Raw genomic sequence first — 23,831 nt, forward strand, 5'->3', positions numbered from 1 at the left:
ACGACATCTATGATCTGTAACCTAGCCTCACAGCTATGGTACGACATCTATGATCTGTAACCTAGCCTCACATCTATGGTACGACATCTGTGATCTGTAACCTAGCCTCACATCTATGGTACGACATCTATAATCTGTAACCTAGCCTCACATCTATGGTACGACATCTATGATCTGTAACCTATCCTCACATCTATGGTACGACATCTATGATCTGTAACCTATCCTCACATCTATGGTACGACATCTATAATCTGTAACCTAGCCTCACATCTATGGTACGACATCTATGATCTGTAACCTAGCCTCACATCTTTGGTACGACATCTATGATCTGTAACCTAGCCTCACATCTATGATCTGTAACCTAGCCTCACATCTATGGTACGACATCTATGATCTGTAACCTAGCCTCACAGCTATGGTACGACATCTATGTGCACAATGGCCAGTAGTTTACTGGACAGAAAGTCCCAGGTACTGGATAGAAGAATAGAACCATAGAGATCCTGATAATTACTACTCGTTCCTAATTCTATGAATTGGACATCCCAACTACACTAAGCCTTAGAATAAACCCTTTTGGGAGAATATACCGCTATGCAATGTGATTTATTTTTGCTCTCCTACGTGTCCGGTTGCACAGTCTGTGGTGCAGACTGCTGTTGTCAGAGTCAGTCAGAGTTGTCACGGCACCACTAGGTGTCTCTCCACACTGTTTAAAAACCAAGCTTCTGAAGCTTTTACTTTCCCTTTCTCTGATTGGTCCAACACAAGCCTGTCTCCAGAAATCACCATAATCCTCTTTGATACAACAACCCCCCCGGCCCCTTGGCCCCCACCCTCGGCCCCCACCCTCGGCCCCCCTGCCCCACGCCTACCCACTATCCCTCTCTATTAATTTAAATTCAATTCAAGGGGCTTTATTGGCATGGGAAACATATGTTAACATTGCCAAAGCAAGTGAAGTAGATAATAAACAAAAGTGAAATAAACAATAAAAATGTCTCTCTCTCTCTCTCTCTCTCTCTCTCTCTCTCTCTCTCTCTCTCTCTCTCTCTCTCTCTCTCTCTCTCTCTCTCCACCTCTCCCTCTCTCCACTACAACAACCTTTGTAAACCCGTAGAGGGGGGAGGAGGAAGAGAGTTTAATCTAAGCAGATTATGATGTAAACTGTTGGAGGGGAAGGAGTGGAAGTGGGGAAGAGATATGCTGGCTGGCTGCTACAGTAACTTCCAGTGGCAGGGCTGGTTGTAGCAGCCAGCAGGGTCCTGTCTGCTACTAACCTCTCTCTCTCTCCCTGAGCCTTGAGCCACGGCCCTAAACCTACGCCCTTCGTCCCTCAGCACGGACTACCCAGGGGCCTCTTTTCTAACACCCCATTTAGAGCCTACTGAGAAGGATTACAACGTTAGGCTGTTAGGGACAGCGTTTCCTGTAGTTACAGCTGAGACATTTGGAAGTTTATTCTTTGGAGGAGGAAGTATGGTCTCTTGTTCGCTGGAGTAAGATCTTTGGTGGCAGAACTTTTCTTGGATTTGACTTTGGGTTTTTCTTTTATTTGAAGAAAGAAGTTGAACACCTCTGGTTTCTCCTCTTCTTTCCCTGTGGACGTGTTTATTGGAGAGGTAGAGAAGCGAGGGAGGGAGCAGCATGGAGGAGTGAAGCAGACGGAGGTGTGGATTGATGAATGGATGAATAGAAGCTGGAGAGAAAGAGCCTGGTCTAGTGATGTGGTATACAATGTTGATTTTGGGGCAGTAACTCTCAGCACCACAAACGAGATAAGCTTGGTAGTGTGGGTGTTATCTCTAGTGTACACTTGGTAGTGTGGATGTTATCTCTAGTGTACACTTGGTAGTGTGCGTGTTATCTCTAGTGTACACTTGGTAGTGTGGGTGTTATCTCTAGTGTACACTTGGTAGTGTGGGTGTTATCTCTAGTGTACACTTGGTAGTGTGGGAGTTATCTCTAGTGTACACTTGGTAGTGTGCGTGTTATCTCTAGTGTACACTTGGTAGTGTGGGTGTTATCTCTAGTGTACACTTGGTAGTATGGGTGTTATCTCTAGTGTACACTTGGTAGTGTGGATGTTATCTCTAGTGTACACTTGGTAGTGTGGATGTTATCTCTAGTGTACACTTGGTAGTGTGGATGTTAACTCTAGTGTACACTTGGTAGTGTGGATGTTAACTCTAGTGTACACTTGGTAGTGTGGGTGTTATCTCTAGTGTACACTTGGTAGTGTGGATGTTAACTCTAGTGTACACTTGGTAGTGTGGATGTTAACTCTAGTGTACACTTGGTAGTGTGGGTGTTATCTCTAGTGTACACTTGGTAGTGTGGGTGTTATCTCTAGTGTACACTTGGTAGTGTGGGTGTTATCTCTAGTGTACACTTGGTAGTGTGGGTGTTATCTCTAGTGTACACTTGGTAGTGTGGGTGTTATCTCTAGTGTACACTTGGTAGTGTGGATGTTAACTCTAGTGTACACTTGGTAGTGTGGGTGTTATCTCTAGTGTACACTTGGTAGTGTGGGTGTTATCTCTAGTGTACACTTGGTAGTGTGGGTGTTATCTCTAGTGTACACTTGGTAGTGTGGATGTTAACCCTCTTCTAAAGAAGCAGTCATGTTGCTTGTACAGGGTGGTGTTTGACTTCGTCAGAACCTTCCAGAACCCTGGATCACTGGGGCAGCATGGAGCTGCTGAATCTAACGTGATCAAACTGTTCCAACTGGGATCCTCCTTTAACCCTGTCCTTGGACAACACTGTCTGGTCCTCTTCCTGACTTCCTGAGTCTTAGAAGACTCTGTAATGGGATACCCTGTCCTTGGACAACACTGTCTGGTCCTCCTTCTCCCTGACTTCCTGAGTCTCTAGGGAACATACAGACTCCTGTTCCAACTGGGATCCTCCTTTAACCCTGTCCTTGGACAACACTGTCTGGTCCTCCTTCTCCCTGACTTCCTGAGTCTCTAGGGAACATACAGACTCCTGTTCCAACTGGGATCCTCCTTTAACCCTGTCCTTGGACAACACTGTCTGGTCCTCCTTCTCCCTGACTTCCTGAGTCTCTAGGGAACATACAGACTCCTGTTAACTGGGATCCTCCTTTAACCCTGTCCTTGGACAACACTGTCTGGTCCTCCTTCTCCCTGACTTCCTGAGTCTCTAGGGAACATACAGACTCCTGTTCCAACTGGGATCCTCCTTTAACCTGTCCTTGGATTTCAGGAATCAACGATCCTCCTTTAACCCTGTCCTTGGACAACACTGTCTGGTCCTCCTTCTCCCTGACTTCCTGAGTCTCTAGGGAACATACAGACTCCTGTTGGGTTGTTGTTTGTCTGAATACAGTACATCTGATAAAACCCAGTGGGTCGACCCCTACAGATGCTGTCAGTGGGGTCGTCAGTGGGGTCGTCAGCAGCCGTAGTGATGCGTCGTGGGAACGCCGGCGGTTGGAACGTTGGCGTTGGTGCCAGGATGACATGGATCATCACCCTGTGGATTATCTGGTCCAGCTGGCTCTGCTTCACGGCCAACGCTCAGATGAAGATACCGCCAGAAACGTGAGTACCCTAATCATGGCCTCACCCAAAACATGTGGACCTCACACCCCTCTTGCACTGTTAGTAGAAGAGTACTGTATATCTATAGTTCATGTTACTGTACCCATCACTGTCCCCTATACACTGTCAGTAGAATAGTACTGTATATCTATAGTTCATGTTACTGTACCCATCACTGTCCCCTATACACTGTCAGTAGAATAGTACTGTATATCTATAGTTCATGTTACTGTACCCATCACTGTCCCCTATACACTGTCAGTAGAATAGTACTGTATATCTATAGTTCATGTTACTGTACCCATCACTGTCCCCTATACACTGTCAGTAGAATAGTACTGTATATCTATAGTTCATGTTACTGTACCCATCACTGTCCCCTATACACTGTCAGTAGAATAGTACTGTATAATAGTACTGTATATCTATAGTTCATGTTACTGTACCCATCACTGTCCCCTATACACTGTCAGTAGAATAGTACTGTATATCTATAGTTCATGTTATACGTAGCGTTTGTGTGCTGACCAAGAGACTCCTCATTGACACACTGTCCTGATGCTGAGGTAAAGGCTCTACTCACCATTGAACTGGATACCTGCAACACAGAGAGAGATGTACCTAGAGTAGTCTCTTCCAATAGATAGAGACACATACAGAGAGAGATAGCTAGAGAGACAGAGAGAGAGATAGCTAGAGAGACAGAGAGAGAGATAGCTAGAGAGAGATAGCTAGAGAGACGAGAGAGACAGAGAGAGAGATAGCTAGAGAGACAGAGAGAGAGATAGCTAGAGAGACAGAGAGAGAGAGAGAGACAGAGAGACAGAGAAAGAGACAGATACTGAGACAGAGAGACAGATACTGAGACAGAGAGAAATAGCTAGAGAGACAGATACTGAGACAGAGAGAGAGAGCTAGAGAGACAGAGAGAGAGAGCTAGAGAGACAGAGACAGAGACAGAGATACTGAGACAGAGAGACAGAGAGAAATAGCTACAGAGACAGAGAGAGAGAGAGCTAGGAGACAGAGAGAGAGCTAGAGAGACAGAGACAGAGAGACAGAGAAAGAGACAGATACTGAGACAGAGAGACAGATACTGAGACAGAGAGAAATAGCTAGAGAGACAGAGACAGAGAGACAGAGATACTGAGACAGAGAGACAGAGAGAGAGAGCTAGAGAGACAGAGATACTGAGACAGAGAGACAGATACTGGGACAGCGAGACAGCGAAAGAGACAGATACTGAGACAGAGAGACAGAGACAGATAGAGAGAGAGACAGAACTAAGACAAAGAACTAAGAACTGAGTCAGAGTCACATCAGTGGTGGGAAACCCTTGTCTTAGAGAGCTCCTCTGATTGTGTTCATGTTGGGAGGCCCTCAGAACTGTATTCTCATATCCTCTCACCAAGTGTGTTAGCCAGCTTTCTGTGACTGGACCTACAACGTCACCATGAATTTATCTGGAAATGTGTTTCCTTATACACTATCAGTAAAACAAATCTGTCTCCTCTGAAATGAATGTGTATTATGATCTCCCCCATATTATGGTCAACCTGTCATCAATACCATCATCCCTAAAATACCACGGTTGTAGGGTTATATACTGACTCATTTCATTTACAATGTGTACCTACTAGCTAAGCTAACCATTTGTCCAGGACTTGAAACAAGGCTCAGTGTCTGTACTAAGTGCTTGAGCAGCAGCTGTGATTGTCCTTTTATCTGTCCTCCACTGTCCAGGGGGTCAGGAAGGATTGGGTTCTCGGAGGCCTGGCCTGTATGGGTTTAAGGCAAAGGCTGAATGACAGTGCATATACGCTTAGCTTCCCAGTGTAAGCATTTAGCATATTAGCTCTATAGCGTTAGCATCATAGACTTTTAGCATGTAGCATAGTATCTTTTCATTGTTAGCATGTACCATATTAACTCTCCAGCATTAGCATAGCATATTAGCTCTGTAGCATGCAGCATAGTAGCGCCCCTGTGTTAGCATGTAGCATAATAGCCCTCCAGTGGGGCTTCCTGGATGCTCTTACCAAAGATATAGATAGCGACACTGTAGCCCACTATATTGTAGGTTATTATAATAACCTCTTGTACGCTAGCTGCTTCCTCTGCTCCTCTGGCTGTGTTGAGTCATCTGTTCCCCAGCTCACCTCTCTAACCCCCATCTGTTCCCCAGCTCACCTCTCTAACCCCCATCTGTTCCCCAGCTCACCTCTCTACCCCCATCTGTTCCCCAGCTCACCTCTCTAACCCCCATCTGTTCCCCAGCTCACCTCTCTAACCCCCATCTGTTCCCCAGCTCACCTCTCTAACCCCCATCTGTCCCCCAGCTCACCTCTCTAACCCCCATCTGTTCCCCAGCTCACCTCTCTAACCCCCATCTGTCCCCCAGCTCACCTCTCTAACCCCCATCTGTTCCCCAGCTCACCTCTCTAACCCCCATCTGTTCCCCCAGCTCACCTCTCTAACCCCCATCTGTTCCCCAGCTCACCTCTCTAACCCCCATCTGTTCCCCAGCTCACCTCTCTAACCCCCATCTGTTCCCCAGCTCACCTCTCTAACCCCCATCTGTTCCCCAGCTCACCTCTCTAACCCCCATCTGTTCCCCAGCTCACCTCTCTAACCCCCATCTGTTCCCCAGCTCACCTCTCTAACCCCCATCTGTTCCCCAGCTCACCTCTCTAACCCCCATCTGTTCCCCAGCTCACCTCTCTAACCCCCATCTGTTCCCCAGCTCACCTCTCTAACCCCCATCTGTTCCCCAGCTCACCTCTCTAACCCCCATCTGTTCCCCAGCTCACCTCTCTAACCCCCATCTGTTCCCCAGCTCACCTCTCTAACCCCCATCTGTTCCCCAGCTCACCTCTCTAACCCCCATCTGTTCCCCAGCTCACCTCTCTAACCCCCATCTGTTCCCCAGCTCACCTCTCTAACCCCCATCTGTTCCCCAGCTCACCTCTCTAACCCCCATCTGTTCCCCAGCTCACCTCTCTAACCCCCATCTGTTCCCCAGCTCACCTCTCTAACCCCCATCTGTTCCCCCAGCTCACCTCTCTAACCCCATCTGTTCCCCAGCTCACCTCTCTAACCCCCATCTGTTCCCCAGCTCACCTCTCTAACCCCCATCTGTTCCCCAGCTCACCTCTCTAACCCCCATCTGTTCCCCAGCTCACCTCTCTAACCCCCATCTGTTCCCCAGCTCACCTCTCTAACCCCCATCTGTTCCCCAGCTCACCTCTCTAACCCCCATCTGTTCCCCCAGCTCACCTCTCTAACCCCCATCTGTTCCCCAGCTCACCTCTCTAACCCCCATCTGTTCCCCAGCTCACCTCTCTAACCCCCATCTGTTCCCCAGCTCACCTCTCTAACCCCCATCTGTTCCCCAGCTCACCTCTCTAACCCCCATCTGTTCCCCAGCTCACCTCTCTAACCCCCATCTGTTCCCCAGCTCACCTCTCTAACCCCCATCTGTTCCCCAGCTCACCTCTCTAACCCCCATCTGTTCCCCAGCTCACCTCTCTAACCCCCATCTGTTCCCCAGCTCACCTCTCTAACCCCCATCTGTTCCCCAGCTCACCTCTCTAACCCCCATCTGTTCCCCAGCTCACCTCTCTAACCCCCATCTGTTCCCCAGCTCACCTCTCTAACCCCCATCTGTTCCCCAGCTCACCTCTCTAACCCCCATCTGTTCCCCCAGCTCACCTCTCTAACCCCCATCTGTTCCCCAGCTCACCTCTCTAACCCCCATCTGTTCCCCAGCTCACCTCTCTAACCCCCATCTGTTCCCCAGCTCACCTCTCTAACCCCCATCTGTTCCCCAGCTCACCTCTCTAACCCCCATCTGTTCCCCAGCTCACCTCTCTAACCCCCCATCTGTTCCCCAGCTCACCTCTCTAACCCCCATCTGTTCCCCAGCTCACCTCTCTAACCCCCATCTGTTCCCCAGCTCACCTCTCTAACCCCCATCTGTTCCCCCAGCTCACCTCTCTAACCCCCCATCTGTTCCCCAGCTCACCTCTCTAACCCCATCTGTCCCCCAGCTCACCTCTCTAACCCCCATCTGTTCCCCAGCTCACCTCTCTAACCCCCATCTGTTCCCCAGCTCACCTCTCTAACCCCCATCTGTTCCCCAGCTCACCTCTCTAACCCCCATCTGTTCCCCAGCTCACCTCTCTAACCCCCATCTGTTCCCCAGCTCACCTCTCTAACCCCCATCTGTCCCCCCAGCTCACCTCTCTAACCCCCATCTGTTCCCCAGCTCACCTCTCTAACCCCAGTCCCCGCTGGTGGTTTAGTAACACGCACGCACGCACGCACGCACGCACGCACACACACACACACACACACACACACACACACACACACATCCACACACAAATAAAGTACATTATGGCCCCACAACTCTAATGAAAATAAATTCATTTTCAAGAACCATCTGTTCTAAGTATACCAGAACATTGACCTTCTGAAAATAGGCTCCAGTACAGTTAAGTAACTAATATAACATGTGGTATTGTGAACTCATTAGGACATGTCTAGGACCCAATGCCATGAATCAGAGATTAGCTCAATTCATCAATCAAATGTCTTCTATTAAGCCCTTTTGTTTCATCAGCAGTTTGTTTCCAGAGACCCAGACTAAACCCCGAAGAGCCATACAGAGGCTAGGAAAAACTCCCTAAAATGCAGGAACCTAGGAAGGAACCTAGAGAGGAGACTAGCTGTGTTTTGAATAAATTCATTCTGAAGAACCAGGCAGGTGCTGTTGCCATGGACTACTAGAATAAATTGACAGTAAACCGAGCTCTTCTATTGGGCCAATTGTATTTGGGTTTTTACAAAGCTTACAGTAATTTCCTGTATTTCCTTTCTGTTTTTCAGGGTTCAGCAATGGGCCGTCTCCTATGGAAAACAAATCATTTCTCTTTCAACAAAATACTCTGGGGCTCTTCTACTTCAAAAGGTAACGAGCAGAAACCACCTCTGATTTAGAGATGGATGAGTGGGGGGGAACAGTGTGTGTGTGTGTGTGTGTGTGTGTGTGTGTGTGTGTGTGTGTGTGTGTGTGTGTGTGTGTGTGTGTGTGTGTGTGTGTGTGTGTGTGTGTGTGTGTGTGTGTGTGTGTGTGTGTGTGTGTGTGTGTGTGTGTGTGTGTGGGCTTCCTGCAGGGTGAGCTCAGCCCTGAAATCAAAGAGAGAAGGGCGGCAAGAAAGGATTTGTATGATCACTGCTGTTTGTGGATGTTGAATGGAGACTGTGTTTGCATGTGGAGGAAATACTGTAGGGGTTTGGGAGGCCACGTTGATGACATTATCAACGCAGGAGATATTCATTTCTATGTTTGTGTGAAAGAGAGAGAATAGAGTACTGTACTTTCATGTTGTTGGATAAGAAGAAAGAGAGAGAGGAGGAAAGAGAGGATAGAGGAGAGAGAATAGGAAAGAGAAGAGAGAGGAGGAAAGAGAGGGAGAGGAGGAAAGGGAGGAAAGAGAGGAAAGAGGGAGGAAAGAGAGGAAGGTGGGAGGAAAGAGAGGAAGGAGGGAAGACAGGAAGGAGGAAAGAGAGGAAGAGAGGAGGAGAGAGAGGAGGAAAGAGAGGAAGAGAGGAGGAAAGAGAGGAAGGAAGGAAGAAGGATAGAGATCGATGGAGAGATGATTCCAGAATGTGGATTTACAGGGTTAATCTGGATCATATGACATCACAATGGTTTTAGGCTGTGAGGGGAGGGGTTAGGGAACCCTTCCTCCATCTACCAATCGGAAGCAGCCTTACTGTACAGTGCAGACTACATAACTGAAATGCCGGCCACTGGAATGACACACTACTGTAAAATGACCCTATCATACCGTAGGCTATTTAATAGGAACCAGAAACAGAACATGGAACTATAGTACGGTGTACCTTTTAGGAAATTCTCACCCTCAGAGGTGTAAGACTTGAGGCTGAGGGTGTCCTAAAAGGTATACCGTACCATGACTGTCTTATCAGTTGATAAAACATATAGATAGATTGGATTAGCCTCATTGTCATATGAGTGTGTTGCTGTCTGCCTTTCTGTTTATATCTCTTATTTCAGCTATGATGCCCATTAGTGCAGTGATATATTGGTTTAGACTTGGTGCTTGTCTTTCCAATGTCAGATTTCCTTTATATAAGTTCTGCTCTGTTTCCTGTTCACGGTGTGAGTCGTGAGGAGAGGACAGCCCTTGTAGGTGCTGATGATGTACGTTTGTGTGTGTGTGTGTGTGTGTGTGTGTGTGTGTGTGTGTGTGTGTGTGTGTGTGTGTGTGTGTGTGTGTGTGTGTGTGTGTGTGTGTGTGTGTGTGTGTGTGTGTGTGTGTGTGTGTGTGTGTGTGTGTGTGTGTGTGTGTTGGCCTAATTACCATCCTAGGTGTGAGTCCCAGCACTTCTCAGTAATTAGCACATGCTCTCTGTTCCCTAGCGACCCTGAAGACTACCCAGCAGGACCTGACAACATCTGTCTGGCCTAACTCACTCTCACACACACACACACTGGGGAATATAATGTCTTATTAGCATTATACTGGGGAATATAATGTCTTATTAGCATTATACTGGGGAATATAATGTGTCTTATTAACATTATACTGGGGAATATAATGTCTTATTAGCATTATACTGGGGAATATCATGTGTCTTATTAGCATTATACTGGGGAATATCATGTGTCTTATTAACATTATACTGGGGAATATAATGTCTTATTAGCATTATACTGGGGAATATAATGTCTTATTTGCATTATACTGGGGAATATAATGTCTTATTAGCATTATACTGGGGAATATAATGTCTTATTAGCATTATACTGGGGAATATAATGTCTTATTAACATTATACTGGGGAATATAATGTGTCTTATTAGCATTATACTGGGGAATATAATGTCTTATTAGCATTATACTGGGGAATATAATGTGTCTTATTAGCATTATACTGGGGAATATAATGTCTTATTAGCATTATACTGGGGAATATAATGTCTTATTAGCATTATACTGGGGAATATAATGTCTTATTAGCATTATACTGGGGAATATAATGTCTTATTAGCATTATACTGGGGAATATAATGTCTTATTAGCATTATACTGGGGAATATAATGTCTTATTTGCATTATACTGGGGAATATAATGTCTTATTAGCATTATACTGGGGAATATAATGTCTTATTAGCATTATACTGGGGAATATAATGTGTCTTATTAACATTATACTGGGGGATATAATGTGATTTATTAACATTATACTGGGGGATATAATGTGACTTATAAAGTCACTGTGGTTGTGTTGACAGTAGGCTCCTCAGTCAGCGTTTATAAAGTCACTGTGGTTGTGTTGACAGTAGGCTGCTCTGTCAGCATTTATAAAGTCACTGTGGTTGTGTTGACAGTAGGCTGCTCTGTCAGAGCTTATAAAATATAGGATGTTTGTTTTTGCCTTTTCTTCCTTCCCTTCTTTCCAGGTCTGTCTGTGTGTATGCGTGTGTGTGTGTGCATGCCTGCGGCTCTGTCTATCTGCAGTTTCTATGTCTATATTTGTCATTTGGGGACAGAATAAAGTCCGGTTCTGTGTCCCAAATGGCACCCTATTCCCAATGAAGTGCACTACTTTTGACCGGGGCCCATGGAGTTCTGGTCAAAAGTAGTGCACTGCATAGGGAGTAGGGTGCCGTGTGGGACCAACCTCCTGGATTAACCCTGGACGACCTGGCTGACAGCTTAGTTTGATAGGAACACAATTCCCATCCATAGAGTCAGAGAACAGCACATACAATCATAAGAGTATTTTAGTGACAGACGGGAAAGGCTCTCGTGCTTTAATAGACTTAGGTTTCCTCTTTCCTGGCTCCTCCACCCCGCTCTACCTTTCCTGGCTCCTCCACCCCGCTCTACCTTTCCTGGCTCCTCCACCCCGCTCTACCTTTCCTGGCTCCTCCACCCCGCTCTACCTTTCCTGGCTCCTCCACCCCGCTCTACCTTTCCTGGCTCCTCCACCCCGCTCTACCTTTCCTGGCTCCTCCACCCCGCTCTATCTTTCCTGCCACAGTCTGTGTGTTTGTATTTGTTTATTTGACAGGGTTCATGTACAAAACATATTATACCAGATTTTAGCTGCATAGCTAATTTCTTAGAACCCATAAGAGCGCAACACCATAATACACCATAATATACCATAATACACCATAATATACCATAATACACCATAATATACCATAATACACCATAACACCATAATATACCATAATACACCATAATACACCATAATATACCATAATACACCATAATACACCATAATACACCATAATACCATAATACACCATAATACACCATAATACACCATAATACACCATAATACCATAATACACCATAATACACCATAATACACCATAATATACCATAATACACCATAATACACCATAATACCATAATATGCAGCTTGTTTGAGCTTGGTAATGAGTAGATTTCTCATACACCACATCGTACATACAGTATATGTTATTCTCATTAGCTTTGGAAAAGATCACTGTGAAAATTACAAGTTAAAACATTCACTTAATCTTCATCATAAACATCATCATCATCATCATAAACAGATCAATACTAAACTCATTATTCATGGTAAAGATGGCTGCATCTTCACACATGACTTCACCTGATAGTTAGCTGATTGATTACTGATTGGGGTTGTGTTTATTGATTGGTTGGGTGGTTGGTTGCTTGGGAAGCAACGTTTGCTTTTCATTTCCGTTGCCCGGGGGGGGGGGAATCTGTGCTGCTCACTCAGCCACTGCTTCTATGATGCCCTCTTTTGACCATAAAGAGGCTGCATTTATGTTTATGGTGTTTGTACAAGACAGGTTAAGATAACATGGGACACACTGGGACGTTTTATCGTTGTCTGGAAGGTTTCTATGTGTTTTTCCTTCCTGGTTACTTTGGAATGGAACTCTTCTACAATCAATAGACGGTACAATTTCCGCTACTTCCTCCACACTCACCTGCTGAAGCCTTAAGGCCTGTCTTAGCTTTATACTATTCTTCCCATGGTATTAAGGAGTACACCACATCAGTCACCGGCTCTATCAATAAGTGCATCGAGGACGTCGTCCCCACAGTGACTGTACGTACATACCCCAACCAGAATCCATGGATTACAGGCAACATTCGCACTGAGCTAAAGGGTAGAGGTGCCGCTTTCAAGGAGCGGGACTGTAACCCAGAAGCTTCTAAGAAATCCCACTATGCCTTCCGACGAACCATCAAACGGTCAAAGCATCAATACAGGACTAAGATCGAATTTTTACTACACCGGCTCCGACGCTCGTCCGATGTGGCAGGGCTTGCAAACAATTACAAACTACAAAGGGAAGCAGAGCCGCCAGTGACACGAGCCTACCAGACAAGCAAAATAACTTCTATGCTCGCTTCGAGGCAAGTAACACAGAAACGTGCATGAGAGCATCAGCTGTTCCGGACGACTGTATGATCACGATCTCCGCAGCCGATGTGAGTAAGACCTTAAATCAGGTCAACATTCACAAGGCTGCTGGGCCAGACGGATTACCAGGACGTGTACTCCGAGCATGCGCTGACCAACTGGCAGGTATCTTCACTGACATTTTCAACCTCTCCCTGTCTGAGTCTGTAATATCAACATGTTTCAAGCAGACCACCATAGTCCCTATGCCCAAGAACACTAAGGTAACCTGCCTAAATGACTACCGCCCCGTAGCACTCATGTCTGTAGCCATGAAATGCTTTGAAAGGCTGGTCATGGCTCACATCAACACCATTATCCCAGAAACCCTAGACCCACTCCAATTTGCATACCACACTAACAGATCGACGGATGATGCAATCTCTATTGCACTCCACACTGCCCTTTCTCACCTGGACAAAAGGAACACCTATGTGAGAATGCTGTTCATTGACTACAGCTCAGCGTTCAACACCATAGTGCCCTCAAAGCTCATCACTAAGCTAAGGACCCTGGGACTAAACACCTCCCTCTGCAACTGGATCCTGGACTTCCTGATGGGCCGCCCCCAGGTGGTAAGGGTAGGTAACAACACATCAACCACACTGATCCTCAACACGGGGCCCCTCAGGGGTGCGTCCTCAGTCCCCTCCTGTACTCCCTGTTCACTCATGACTGTATATTCAGGCACGACTCCAACACCATCATTAAGTTTGCTGATGACACAACAGTGGTAGGCCTGATCACCGACAATGATGAGACGGACTATAGGGAGGAGGTCAGCGACCTGACCGTGTGGTGCAAGGACAACAACCTCTCCTCGACGTGATCAAGACAAAGGAGATGATTGTTGCCTACAGGAAAAGGAAGACCGAGCACGCCCCCATTCTCATCGACGGGGCTGTAGTGGAGCAGGTTGAGAGCTTCAAGTTCCTTGGCGTCCACATCGCGTACGGCCCAGTACATCACTGGGGCCAAGCTTCCTGCCATCCAGGACCTCTATACCAGGTGGTGTCAGAGAGGAAGGCTCGAAAAATTGTCAGACTCCAGCCACCCTTGTCATAGACTGTTCTCTCTGCTACCGCACGGCAAACGGTACCGGTGCACCAAGTCTAGGTCCAAGAGGCTTCTAAACAGCTTCTACCCCCAAGCCATAAGACTCCTGAACAGCTAATCAAGTGGCTACCCAGACTTTTGCATTGCCTGCCCCCCCCACGCTGCTGCTACTCTCTGTTATTTTCTATGCATAGCCACTTTAATAACTCTACCTACATGTACATAATTACCTCGACACCCATGACCCTGCACATTGACACATTGACTCTGTACCAGTACCCCCTGTATATAGCCCCACTATTGTTATGTACTGCTGCTCTTCAATTATTTGTTATTCTTATCTCTTACTTTTTTTGTATTTTCTTAAAACTGCATTTTTGGTTAAGGGCTTGTAAGTAAGCATTTCACTGTAAGGTCTACACCTGTTGTATTCGGCGCATGTGACAAATACAATTGGATTTGATTTGCTGAATGCCTGAAGCTTTCTAGGAGTGTCCCCTTGTCATCTCCCCTCCTGCCCTCTGATCCAGTGATCCAGCCTGGGGTTATTGATTCTAGCCTGGGGTTCTATTGCCTCTGATCCAGGGATCCAGCCTGGTCAGCCTGGGGTTCTATTCCCTCTGATCCAGTGATCCAGCCTGGGGTTCTATTCCCTCTGATCCAGTGATACAGCCTGGGGTACTATTCACTCTGATCCAGGGATCCAGCCTGGGGTTCTATTCCCTCTGATCCAGGGATCCAGCCTGGGGTTCTATTCCCTCTGATCCAGGGATCCAGCCTGGGGTTCTATTCCCTCTGATCCAGGGATCCAGCCTGGGGTTCTATTCCCTCTGATCCAGGGATCCAGCCTGGGGTTCTATTCCCTCCTGTCCTCTGATCCAGTGATCCAGCCTGGGGTTCTATTCCCTCTGATCCAGTGATCCAGCCAGGGGTTCTATTCCCTCTGATCCAGTGATCCAGCCTGGGGTACTATTCCCTCTGATCCAGTGATCCAGCCTGGGGCTCTATTCCCTCTGATCCAGTGATCCAGCCTGGGGTTCTATTCCCTCCTGCCCTCTGATCCAGTGATCCAGCCTGGGGTTCTATTCCCTCTGATCCAGTGATCCAGCCTGGAGTACTATTCCATCCTGTCCTCTGATCCAGTGATCCAGCCTGGGGTACTATTCCCTCCTGCCCTCTGATCCAGTGATCCAGCCTGGGGTTCTATTCCCTCTGATCCAGTGATCCAGCCTGGGGTACTATTCCATCCTGTCGTCTGATCCAGTGATCCAGCCTGGGGTACTATTCCCAGTGATCCAGCCTGGGGTTCTATTGCCTCTGATCCAGTGATCCAGCCTGGGGTTCTATTCCCTCTGATCCAGTGATCCAGCCTGGGGTTCTATTCCCTCTGATCCAGTGATCCAGCCTGGGATACTATTCACTCCTGGATCAGCCTGGTCATTTCTGAGATACTGGAACCAGCACGCCTGGCACCGACGATCATACCACGCTCAAAGTCCCTTAGGTCACTCGTTTTGCCCATTCTAACGTTTAATCGAGTAGTAACTGAATGCCTTGATGCCTGTTTGCCTGCTTTATATAGCAAGCCACAGCAACACTGCTTGTAGGAGCGAACCATTTTCGTGAACGGGGGTTTTGTACCTAATAAACTGTCCACTGAGTGTATTTGTGTGTTTAAGTTAATGTGTTGGTATGTGAGAGGTGATGAGGGCAGAGGGTTAACACCATTGTCAAAGACTGACTGTGGTAAAAACAACAGGAGATGATTAACAGACGACTTTAATCCACCAACAGCTGTTGAATAGTCACCAGCTGGGACAACAGAGTCAGATAGCGGTTTGTCAAGGTTCTATTTAGAGATAAGCTCTTTGTTCTCTAGCCAATCCAATACCAAGATCTAACTCTTCTCTGATTGTTGTCATACAATACGTTACATGTGTCTCTTATGACAGCTCCCTTGTGGAAGTGGATTCAATTACAGACTTGAAAACACCTGATTCCTGAAAGATAATAAAATCTGACAGTTCACCTGTGCAGTTAACAGGACATGATATCAGGGACCGTTGGTTACTTAAACATGTTTATTAACGGTATTTAACCCTTTCCTCTCCAGAAATACAAAGACATTGAGCCCACGGTGAAGATGGAGGAGGTGGACGGAGAGGAACTGGTGAAGAAGTTTGCTGAGGAGATGGAGGGCATGCTGGGTAGGAAGATGAAGTCTGTCAAGAGACTGGCGGAGGCAGCGGAGGACGCTGATCTATACCATGAATTCAACGCTACCTTAGAGGTCAGTCACAGTGTAATCACACCACTGTGTTCCTCCTTACGAATACACTTTTTAAGGGCTGTTGTTCAAAAGTAACCGATCGTCACAGACTGAGTTGGTGTACAGTGCGTTCAGGGAGTATTAAGACCTCTTGACTTTTTCCACATAATGTTACATTACAGCCTTATTCTAAAATGGATTACCTTTTTTTTCCCCCTCATCAATTTACACACAATAGCCCATAAGGACATCACAATACCCCATAAAGACATCACAATACCCCATAAAGACATCACAATACCCCATAATGACATCACAATACCCCATAATGACAAAGCAAAAACAGGTTTTTAAACATTAGACATGTATAAAAAAAAAAAATATGAAATATTACATTTACATAAGTATTCAGCCCCTTTACTCAGTACTTTGTTGAAGCAGCTTTGACAGCAATTACAGCCTTGAGTCTTCTTGGGTATGTCGCTACAAGCTTGACACACCTGTATTTGGGGAGTTTCTCCCATTCTTCTCTGCAGATCCTTTCAAGCTCTGTCAGGTTGGATGGGGAGTGTTGCTGCGCAGCTATTTTCAGGTCTCTCCAAAGATGTTCGATTGGATTCAAGTCCGGACTCTGGCTGGGACACTCAAGGACATTCAGAGAATTGTACCGAAGCTTCTCCTGCATTGTCTTCGCTGTGTGCTTGGAGTTGTTGTCCTGTAGGAAGGTCAACCTTCGTCCCAGTCAAAGGTCCTGAGCTCTCTGGAGCAGGTTTTCATCAAGGATCTTTCTGTACTTTGCTCTGTTCATCTTTCCCTCAATCCTGACTAGTCGACCAGTCCCTGCCGCTGAAAAACATCCCCACAGCATGATGCTGCCACCACCATGTTCAATCTTGGTTTCATCGGACCAGAGAATTTTGTTTCGCATGGTCTGAGAGTCCTTTAGGTGCCTTTTGGAAAACTCCAAGTGGGCTGTCATGTGCCTTTTACTGAGGAGGGGCTTCCATCTGGCCACTACCATAAAGGCCTGATTGGTGGAGTGCTGCAGAGATGGTTGCCCTTCTGGAAGGTTCTCCCATCTCCACAGAGGAACTCTAGAGCTCTGTCAGAGTGACCATCAGGTTCTTGGTCACCTCCCTGACCAAGGCCCTTCTCCCCTGAATTCTCAGTTTGGACGGGTGGCCAGCTCTAGGAAGAGTCTTGGTGGTTCCAAACTTTTTCCATTTAACAATGATGGAGACCACTGTGTTTTTGGGATATTCAATGCTGCAGAAATGTTTTGGTACCCTTCCCCCGATCTGTGCCTTGACACAATCCTGTCCTGGAGCTCTACAGACAATTCCTTCAACCTCATGGCTTGGTTTTTGCTCTGACATGCACTGTCAACTGTGGGACCTTATAGGTGTGTGCCTTTCCAAATCATGTCCAGTCAATTGAATTTGCAACAGGTGGAGTCCAATCAAGTTGTTGAAACATCTCAAGTATGATCAATGGAAACAGGATGCACCTGAGCTCATAGCAAAGGGTCTGAATACTTTTTCTTTATACTATTTAATACATTTGCAAAAATGTCTTAAAATCTGTTTTCACTTTGTAATTTTTGGATATTGTGTGTAGATTGATGAGGTATTTGATTTATTTAATACATTTTAGAATAAGGCTGTAACGTAAAAAGTCAAGGGTACTGAATACTTTCCGAACGCAAAGTACACGTAACAAATATAACTTTATTATTATACATATAAAACACAAAACAAGATCATTACAGCTGTACAAAATATTCAAGGTTTGAAATGTACAGCAGCTATTGACCTTTGTGATGTGCACTCTCTTTTGCAGTTTGACCTTATCTTTTCCTATGATCTCTGTTGCAGTTTGACCTTATCTTTTCCTATGATCTCTGTTGCAGTTTGACCTTATCTTTTCCTATGATCTCTGTTGCAGTTTGACCTTATCTTTTCCTATGATCTCTGTTGCAGTTTGACCTTATCTTTTCCTATGATCTCTGTTGCAGTTTGACCTTATCTTTTCCTATGATCTCTGTTGCAGTTTGACCTTATCTTTTCCTATGATCTCTGTTGCAGTTTGACCTTATCTTTTCCTATGATCTCTGTTGAGTTTGACCTTATCTTTTCCTATGATCTCTGTTGCAGTTTGACCTTATCTTTTCCTATGATCTCTGTTGCAGTTTGACCTTATCTTTTCCTATGATCTCTGTTGGAGTTTGACCTTATCTTTTCCTATGATCTCTGTTGGAGTTTGACCTTATCTTTTCCTATGATCTCTGTTGGAGTTTGACCTTATCATTTCCTATGATCTCTGTTGTAGTTTGACCTTATCTTTTCCTATGATCTCTGTTGGAGTTTGACTACAGTAACTCTGTGATTTCTCCCTCCTCATCAGTTTGACTACAGTAACTCTGTGATTTCTCTCTCCTCATCAGTTTGACTACTATAACTCTGTGATTTCTCTCTCCTCATCAGTTTGACTACAGTAACTCTGTGATTTCTCTCTCCTCATCAGTTTGACTACAGTAACTCTGTGATTTCTCTCTCCTCATCAGTTTGACTACTATAACTCTATGCTGATCAACTCAGTGGATAAAGATGGAAACCCTATCGAGCTGGGAGGAGAGTTTCCTCTGGAAGAGAATGAACACTTCAACAAGCTCCAGGTCAACACTCTGCAGAGCGACATACAGGTTCCCACCAACGTTTACAACAAAGGTCAGCTAGCGGTGGTTCATTTAGCTGCTTAGGACAATGCCATGGTCTCTCAACATTATCCAGACAGGGTTGGGTTAGCTCCCTGTCTTTAGCTGTTTAGGACAATGCCGTGGTCTCTCAACATTACCCAGACAGGGTTGGGTTAGCTCCCTGTCTTTAGCTGTTGCCTTTTTGCTCCGCCGAATGAAATCCATTTGATGTTGTTCTCATTACTGCTTCAGAGGCCTTAAAGGGAGGAATGTTCATCAGATACTAACTCTTTACCCTGTTCCTTCCCTCCCTCACACACTCTCTCACTCTCTCTTTCACTCTCACTCTCACTCTCTTACCCTCCTCACTCACTCACTCCTCACTCACTCACTCCACCTCCACTCACCTCACTCACTCACTCACCACTCTCATCATATTCCAAAATATATATAGAAAAGATAAAAGAATGAAATAAATTGTAGGAATTGTAAACGGTTATTAGTCAGATAAAATTAATAAAGAATAATGAGTAAATAGAATAATAATAAAATTATATAAAAATGGAAGCTAATAGTAAGTAATAACAATCCCCCCACCTTCACTATGGTGTGTATAAAAGGAAATGTGGAAATATGTATGTGTTGATATGTATTATATTGTGTAATAAATAAATCTTTCTCTCCACATACTCCTAACTCACTCTCACTAACTCTCACTAACTCTCTCTCTCTCTCTCTCTCTCTGTCTCTCTCACACACTCTCTTTCACTCTCTCTCTCACACTCACTCTCTCTCACTTCCTCCCTGTCCCTCTGCTTCTACTCCCCTCTCCCTCCTCTCTCTCTCTGTCTCCCTCGCTCCCTCCCTCTGTCTGGTCAGACCCTGGTATTCTAAATGGGGTGTACATGTCGGAGGCCCTGAACGATGTGTTTGTGGATAACTTCCAGAAGGACCCTACTCTAACCTGGCAGTACTTTGGCAGTGCTACTGGCTTCTTCAGACTCTACCCAGGTAACAACACACACACACACACACACACACACACACACCCCAGACAGACAGACAGACAGACAGACAGACAGACAGACAGACAGACAGACAGACAGACAGACAGACAGACAGACAGACAGACAGACAGACAGACAGACAGACAGACAGACAGACAGACCCACAATACTGTACAGGCACAGACAGACAGACAGACAGACAGACAGACAGACAGACAGACAGACAGACAGACAGACAGACAGACAGACAGACAGACAGACAGACAGACAGACAGACAGACAGACAGACAGACAGACAGACCCACAGCACAAGTCCAGCTATGCTAAATCTACAGATCAGCACTCCACACTGCAGCAGGCCCAGCTGAACCCAATAGCCTTGCTAGGTTTAACTGACAGCAGTTTTAATGGAGAATAGCAGTGTCTATAGCTGTGTCTGTCAGATCATTAGGGGTATAGTGGGACTCAGCTGTTCCAGTCTATATCTGAGTCTATCAGGTCATTAGGGGTATAGGGGGACTCAGCTGTTCCAGTCTATATCTGAGTCTATCAGGTCATTAGGGGTATAGGGGGACTCAGCTGTTCCAGTCTATATCTGATAATATATCAGGTCATTAGGGGTATAGGGGGACTCAGCTGTTCCAGTCTATATCTGAGTCTATCAGGTCATTAGGGGTATAGGGGGACTCAGCTGTTCCAGTCTATATCTGAGTCTATCAGGTCATTAGAGGTATAGGGGGACTCAGCTGTTCCAGTCTATATCTGAGTCTATCAGGTCATTAGGGGTATAGGGGGACTCAGCTGTTCCAGTCTATATCTGAGTCTATCAGGTCATTAGGGGTATAGGGGGACTCAGCTGTTCCAGTCTATATCTGAGTCTATCAGGTCATTAGGGGTATAGGGGGACTCAGCTGTTCCAGTCTATATCTGAGTCTATCAGGTCATTAGAGGTATAGTGGGACTCAGCTGTTCCAGTCTATATCTGAGTCTATCAGGTCATCTGAACTGATAATTCAGCATTGTACCATATTTAACACAAGGCATTTCCAATACACCATTTCCACAGGCATCGCATGGACCCCAGATGAAAATGGTGTCGTCACGTTTGACTGCAGGAACAGAAACTGGTGAGTTCCTAAGCTGCGTCCCAAATGGCACCCTATTCCCTACATAGAGCCCTGATCAACAGTAGTGCACTATAAAGGGAATAGGGCTCTGGTCAACAGTAGTGCACTATATAGGGAATAGGGCTCTTGTCTAAAGTAGTGCTCTATATTGGGAATAGGGTTCTGGTCTAAAGTAGTGCACTATATAGGGAATAGGGCTCTGGTCTAAAGTAGTGTACTACATAGGAAATAGGGTTGAATTTGGGGCGTAGTGGAGCCCATATCTGTCTGTCTGTCTCCCGCTCCTGTGTCTGTCTGCCTGTCTGTCTGCCTGTCTGTCTGTCTGTCTGTCTGTCTGTCTGTCTGTCTGTCTGTCTGTCTGTCTGTCTGTCTGTCTGTCTGTCTGTCTGTCTGTCTGTCTGTCTGTCTGTCTGTCTGTCTGTCTGTCGGTCTGTCTGTCTGCCTGTCTGTCTCCCACTCCTGTGTGTGTCTGCCTGTCTGTCTTTCTGCTCTGAGAGCCTTTTTGTTAGGAGGAAAGAGGAAGTCATCTGTAAGTGTTTGCTGTGTGAGTCTGTAGTAATGAGGAAGTAATCTGTTAGATTCCCTGAACCCAGCAGTTCCTTGGCTATCTAGCTCCGCTAATCTGTTATTTCGGTGACTGGCCGTCTGTCCTTACTCTCCTTGGTCTGTAGGGAATTACAACCCCCACGCTGCTGCCACCTGATAGGCTGGTTATTACCATCCCTGGGTCTGGTGGCCACGGCAACCTGAACAGCAGGTCCTGTGGGGAAAACAAGTGTCTGGGTCAAGGGGTCACTATTGAGGAGTGATTTGTGATCTGTCCGGTATGTTTTGACAGCATAGATTAGGTCCGTACGGTCTAACTAAATGTAGAGCGGAGCAGAGGTCATTTGGAATCACACTCTCTTGATGAGTTGTTGCCCTGGCTGAGTAACTAGGATTGGAAAAGTCTGGTAGCTTCCACTAAATCCCCAGGTTTTCCAGGAATCCCAGTTGAAGAGTTGTCAGGTTTCCTGCTTATTCACACTGAGGATGGCTTGATGTCGAAACGTTTGGTTTGTTTTTTCCACACCTTTGTTTATGTACTTTTCTGCACAATGCACTTTTTGGGCATCATGATGTCCCAATAAATCATCTCTATTTTTGCATTTAAGCCTCAGTTTGTGATTCTTCCTAATTTGGTATAAAGGACCTTAAACCTTTTCCTGCAGTGGGGTAATCAGGGTCACACAGAGTGTTTCTTGGTAGTCTGAAACAAATCTACTTTGAAACTAAAATGTACACCTCACACACATGGTTATGGGCTTAGAAAAAAGAACACGCGTGTACCAAGACTGGGTGTCCTCAGTCTGGATGTTGAGTGTCCTCAGTCTGGATGTTGAGTGTCCTCAGTCTGGATGTTGAGTGTCCTCAGTCTTGGATGTTGAGTGTCCTCAGTCTGGATGTTGAGTGTCCTCAGTCTGGATGTTGAGTGTCCTCAGTCTTGGATGTTGAGAGTCCTCAGTCTGGATGTTGAGTGTCCTCAGTCTGGATGTTGAGTGTCCTCAGTCTGGATGTTGAGTGTCCTCAGTCTTGGATGTTGAGAGTCCTCAGTCTGGATGTTGAGTGTCCTCAGTCTGGATGTTGAGTGTCCTCAGTCTGGATGTTGAGTGTCCTGGATGTTGAGTGTCCTCAGTCTTGGATGTTGAGTGTCCTCAGTCTGGATGTTGAGTGTCCTCAGTCTGGATGTTGAGTGTCCTCAGTCTGGATGTTGAGTGTCCTCAGTCTTGGATGTTGAGAGTGTCCTCAGTCTTGGATGTTGAGAGTGTCCTCAGTCTTGGATGTTGAGAGTGTCCTCAGTCTTGGATGTTGAGTGTGTCCTCAGTCTTGGATGTTGAAAATGTCGTCGGTCTGATGGTTAAAACAATGGCTTGGTGTGGTATGTAAGAAGTTCCCGGTCGACAGAGGACAGGATAGGAGAGGAGCGTACGGCCATCCTCCTCCCTCCCTCCCTCCCTCCTCCCCTTCCATCCTCTCTTTATTCTTATCCCCCAGTGTGCCCTCCTCCCTCCCTCCTCCCTCCCTCCCTCCCTCCCTCCTCCCCTTCCATCCTCTCTTTATTCTTATCCTCCAGTGTGCCTCCCTCCTCCCTCCCTCCCTCCTCCCTCCCTCCCTCCCTCCCTCCCTCCCTCCCTCCCTCCCTCCTCCCCTTCCATCCTCTCTATATTCTTATCCTCCAGTGTGCCCTCCTCCCTCCCTCCCTCCCTCCCTCCTCCCTCCCTCCTCCCCCCTCCTCCCTCCTCCCCTTCCATCCTCTCTATATTCTTATCCTCCAGTGTGCCCTCCCTCCCTCCCTCCCTCCCTCCCTCCCTCCCTCCCTCCCTCCCTCCCTCCCTCCCTCCTCCCTCCCTCCTTCCCTCCCTCCCTCCCTCCCTCCTCCCCTTCCATCCTCTCTATATTCTTATCCTCCAGTGTGCCCTCCCTCCCTCCCTCCCTCCCTCCTCCTTCCATCCTCTCTATATTCTTATCCTCCAGTGTGCCCTCCCTCCCTCCCTCCTCCCCTTCCATCCTCTCTATATTCTTATCCTCCAGTGTGCCCTCCCTCCCTCCCT

General features: G+C 46.4%; 1 protein-coding gene across 1 annotated transcript in view; it reads left to right on the plus strand.

Moving 5' to 3' along the window:
• The first annotated feature begins 1,320 nt into the window (after positions 1 to 1,320).
• LOC123723986 (voltage-dependent calcium channel subunit alpha-2/delta-4) overlaps positions 1,321 to 23,831 on the plus strand; it is a 189,969-nt gene continuing 167,458 nt past the window's right edge. Inside the window, exons 1-7 of the mRNA XM_045698667.1 lie at positions 1,321 to 1,676; positions 3,397 to 3,575; positions 8,466 to 8,547; positions 16,256 to 16,432; positions 18,975 to 19,137; positions 19,986 to 20,117; positions 21,180 to 21,240. Coding sequence (XP_045554623.1) covers positions 3,397 to 3,575; positions 8,466 to 8,547; positions 16,256 to 16,432; positions 18,975 to 19,137; positions 19,986 to 20,117; positions 21,180 to 21,240 — 794 coding nt within the window. The 5' untranslated portion in view covers positions 1,321 to 1,676. The remainder of the gene's footprint in view (positions 1,677 to 3,396; positions 3,576 to 8,465; positions 8,548 to 16,255; positions 16,433 to 18,974; positions 19,138 to 19,985; positions 20,118 to 21,179; positions 21,241 to 23,831) is intronic.

Source organism: Salmo salar, chromosome ssa17 (assembly GCF_905237065.1).
Source record: "Salmo salar chromosome ssa17, Ssal_v3.1, whole genome shotgun sequence".
In the NCBI taxonomy this organism is placed as follows: domain Eukaryota; kingdom Metazoa; phylum Chordata; class Actinopteri; order Salmoniformes; family Salmonidae; genus Salmo; species Salmo salar.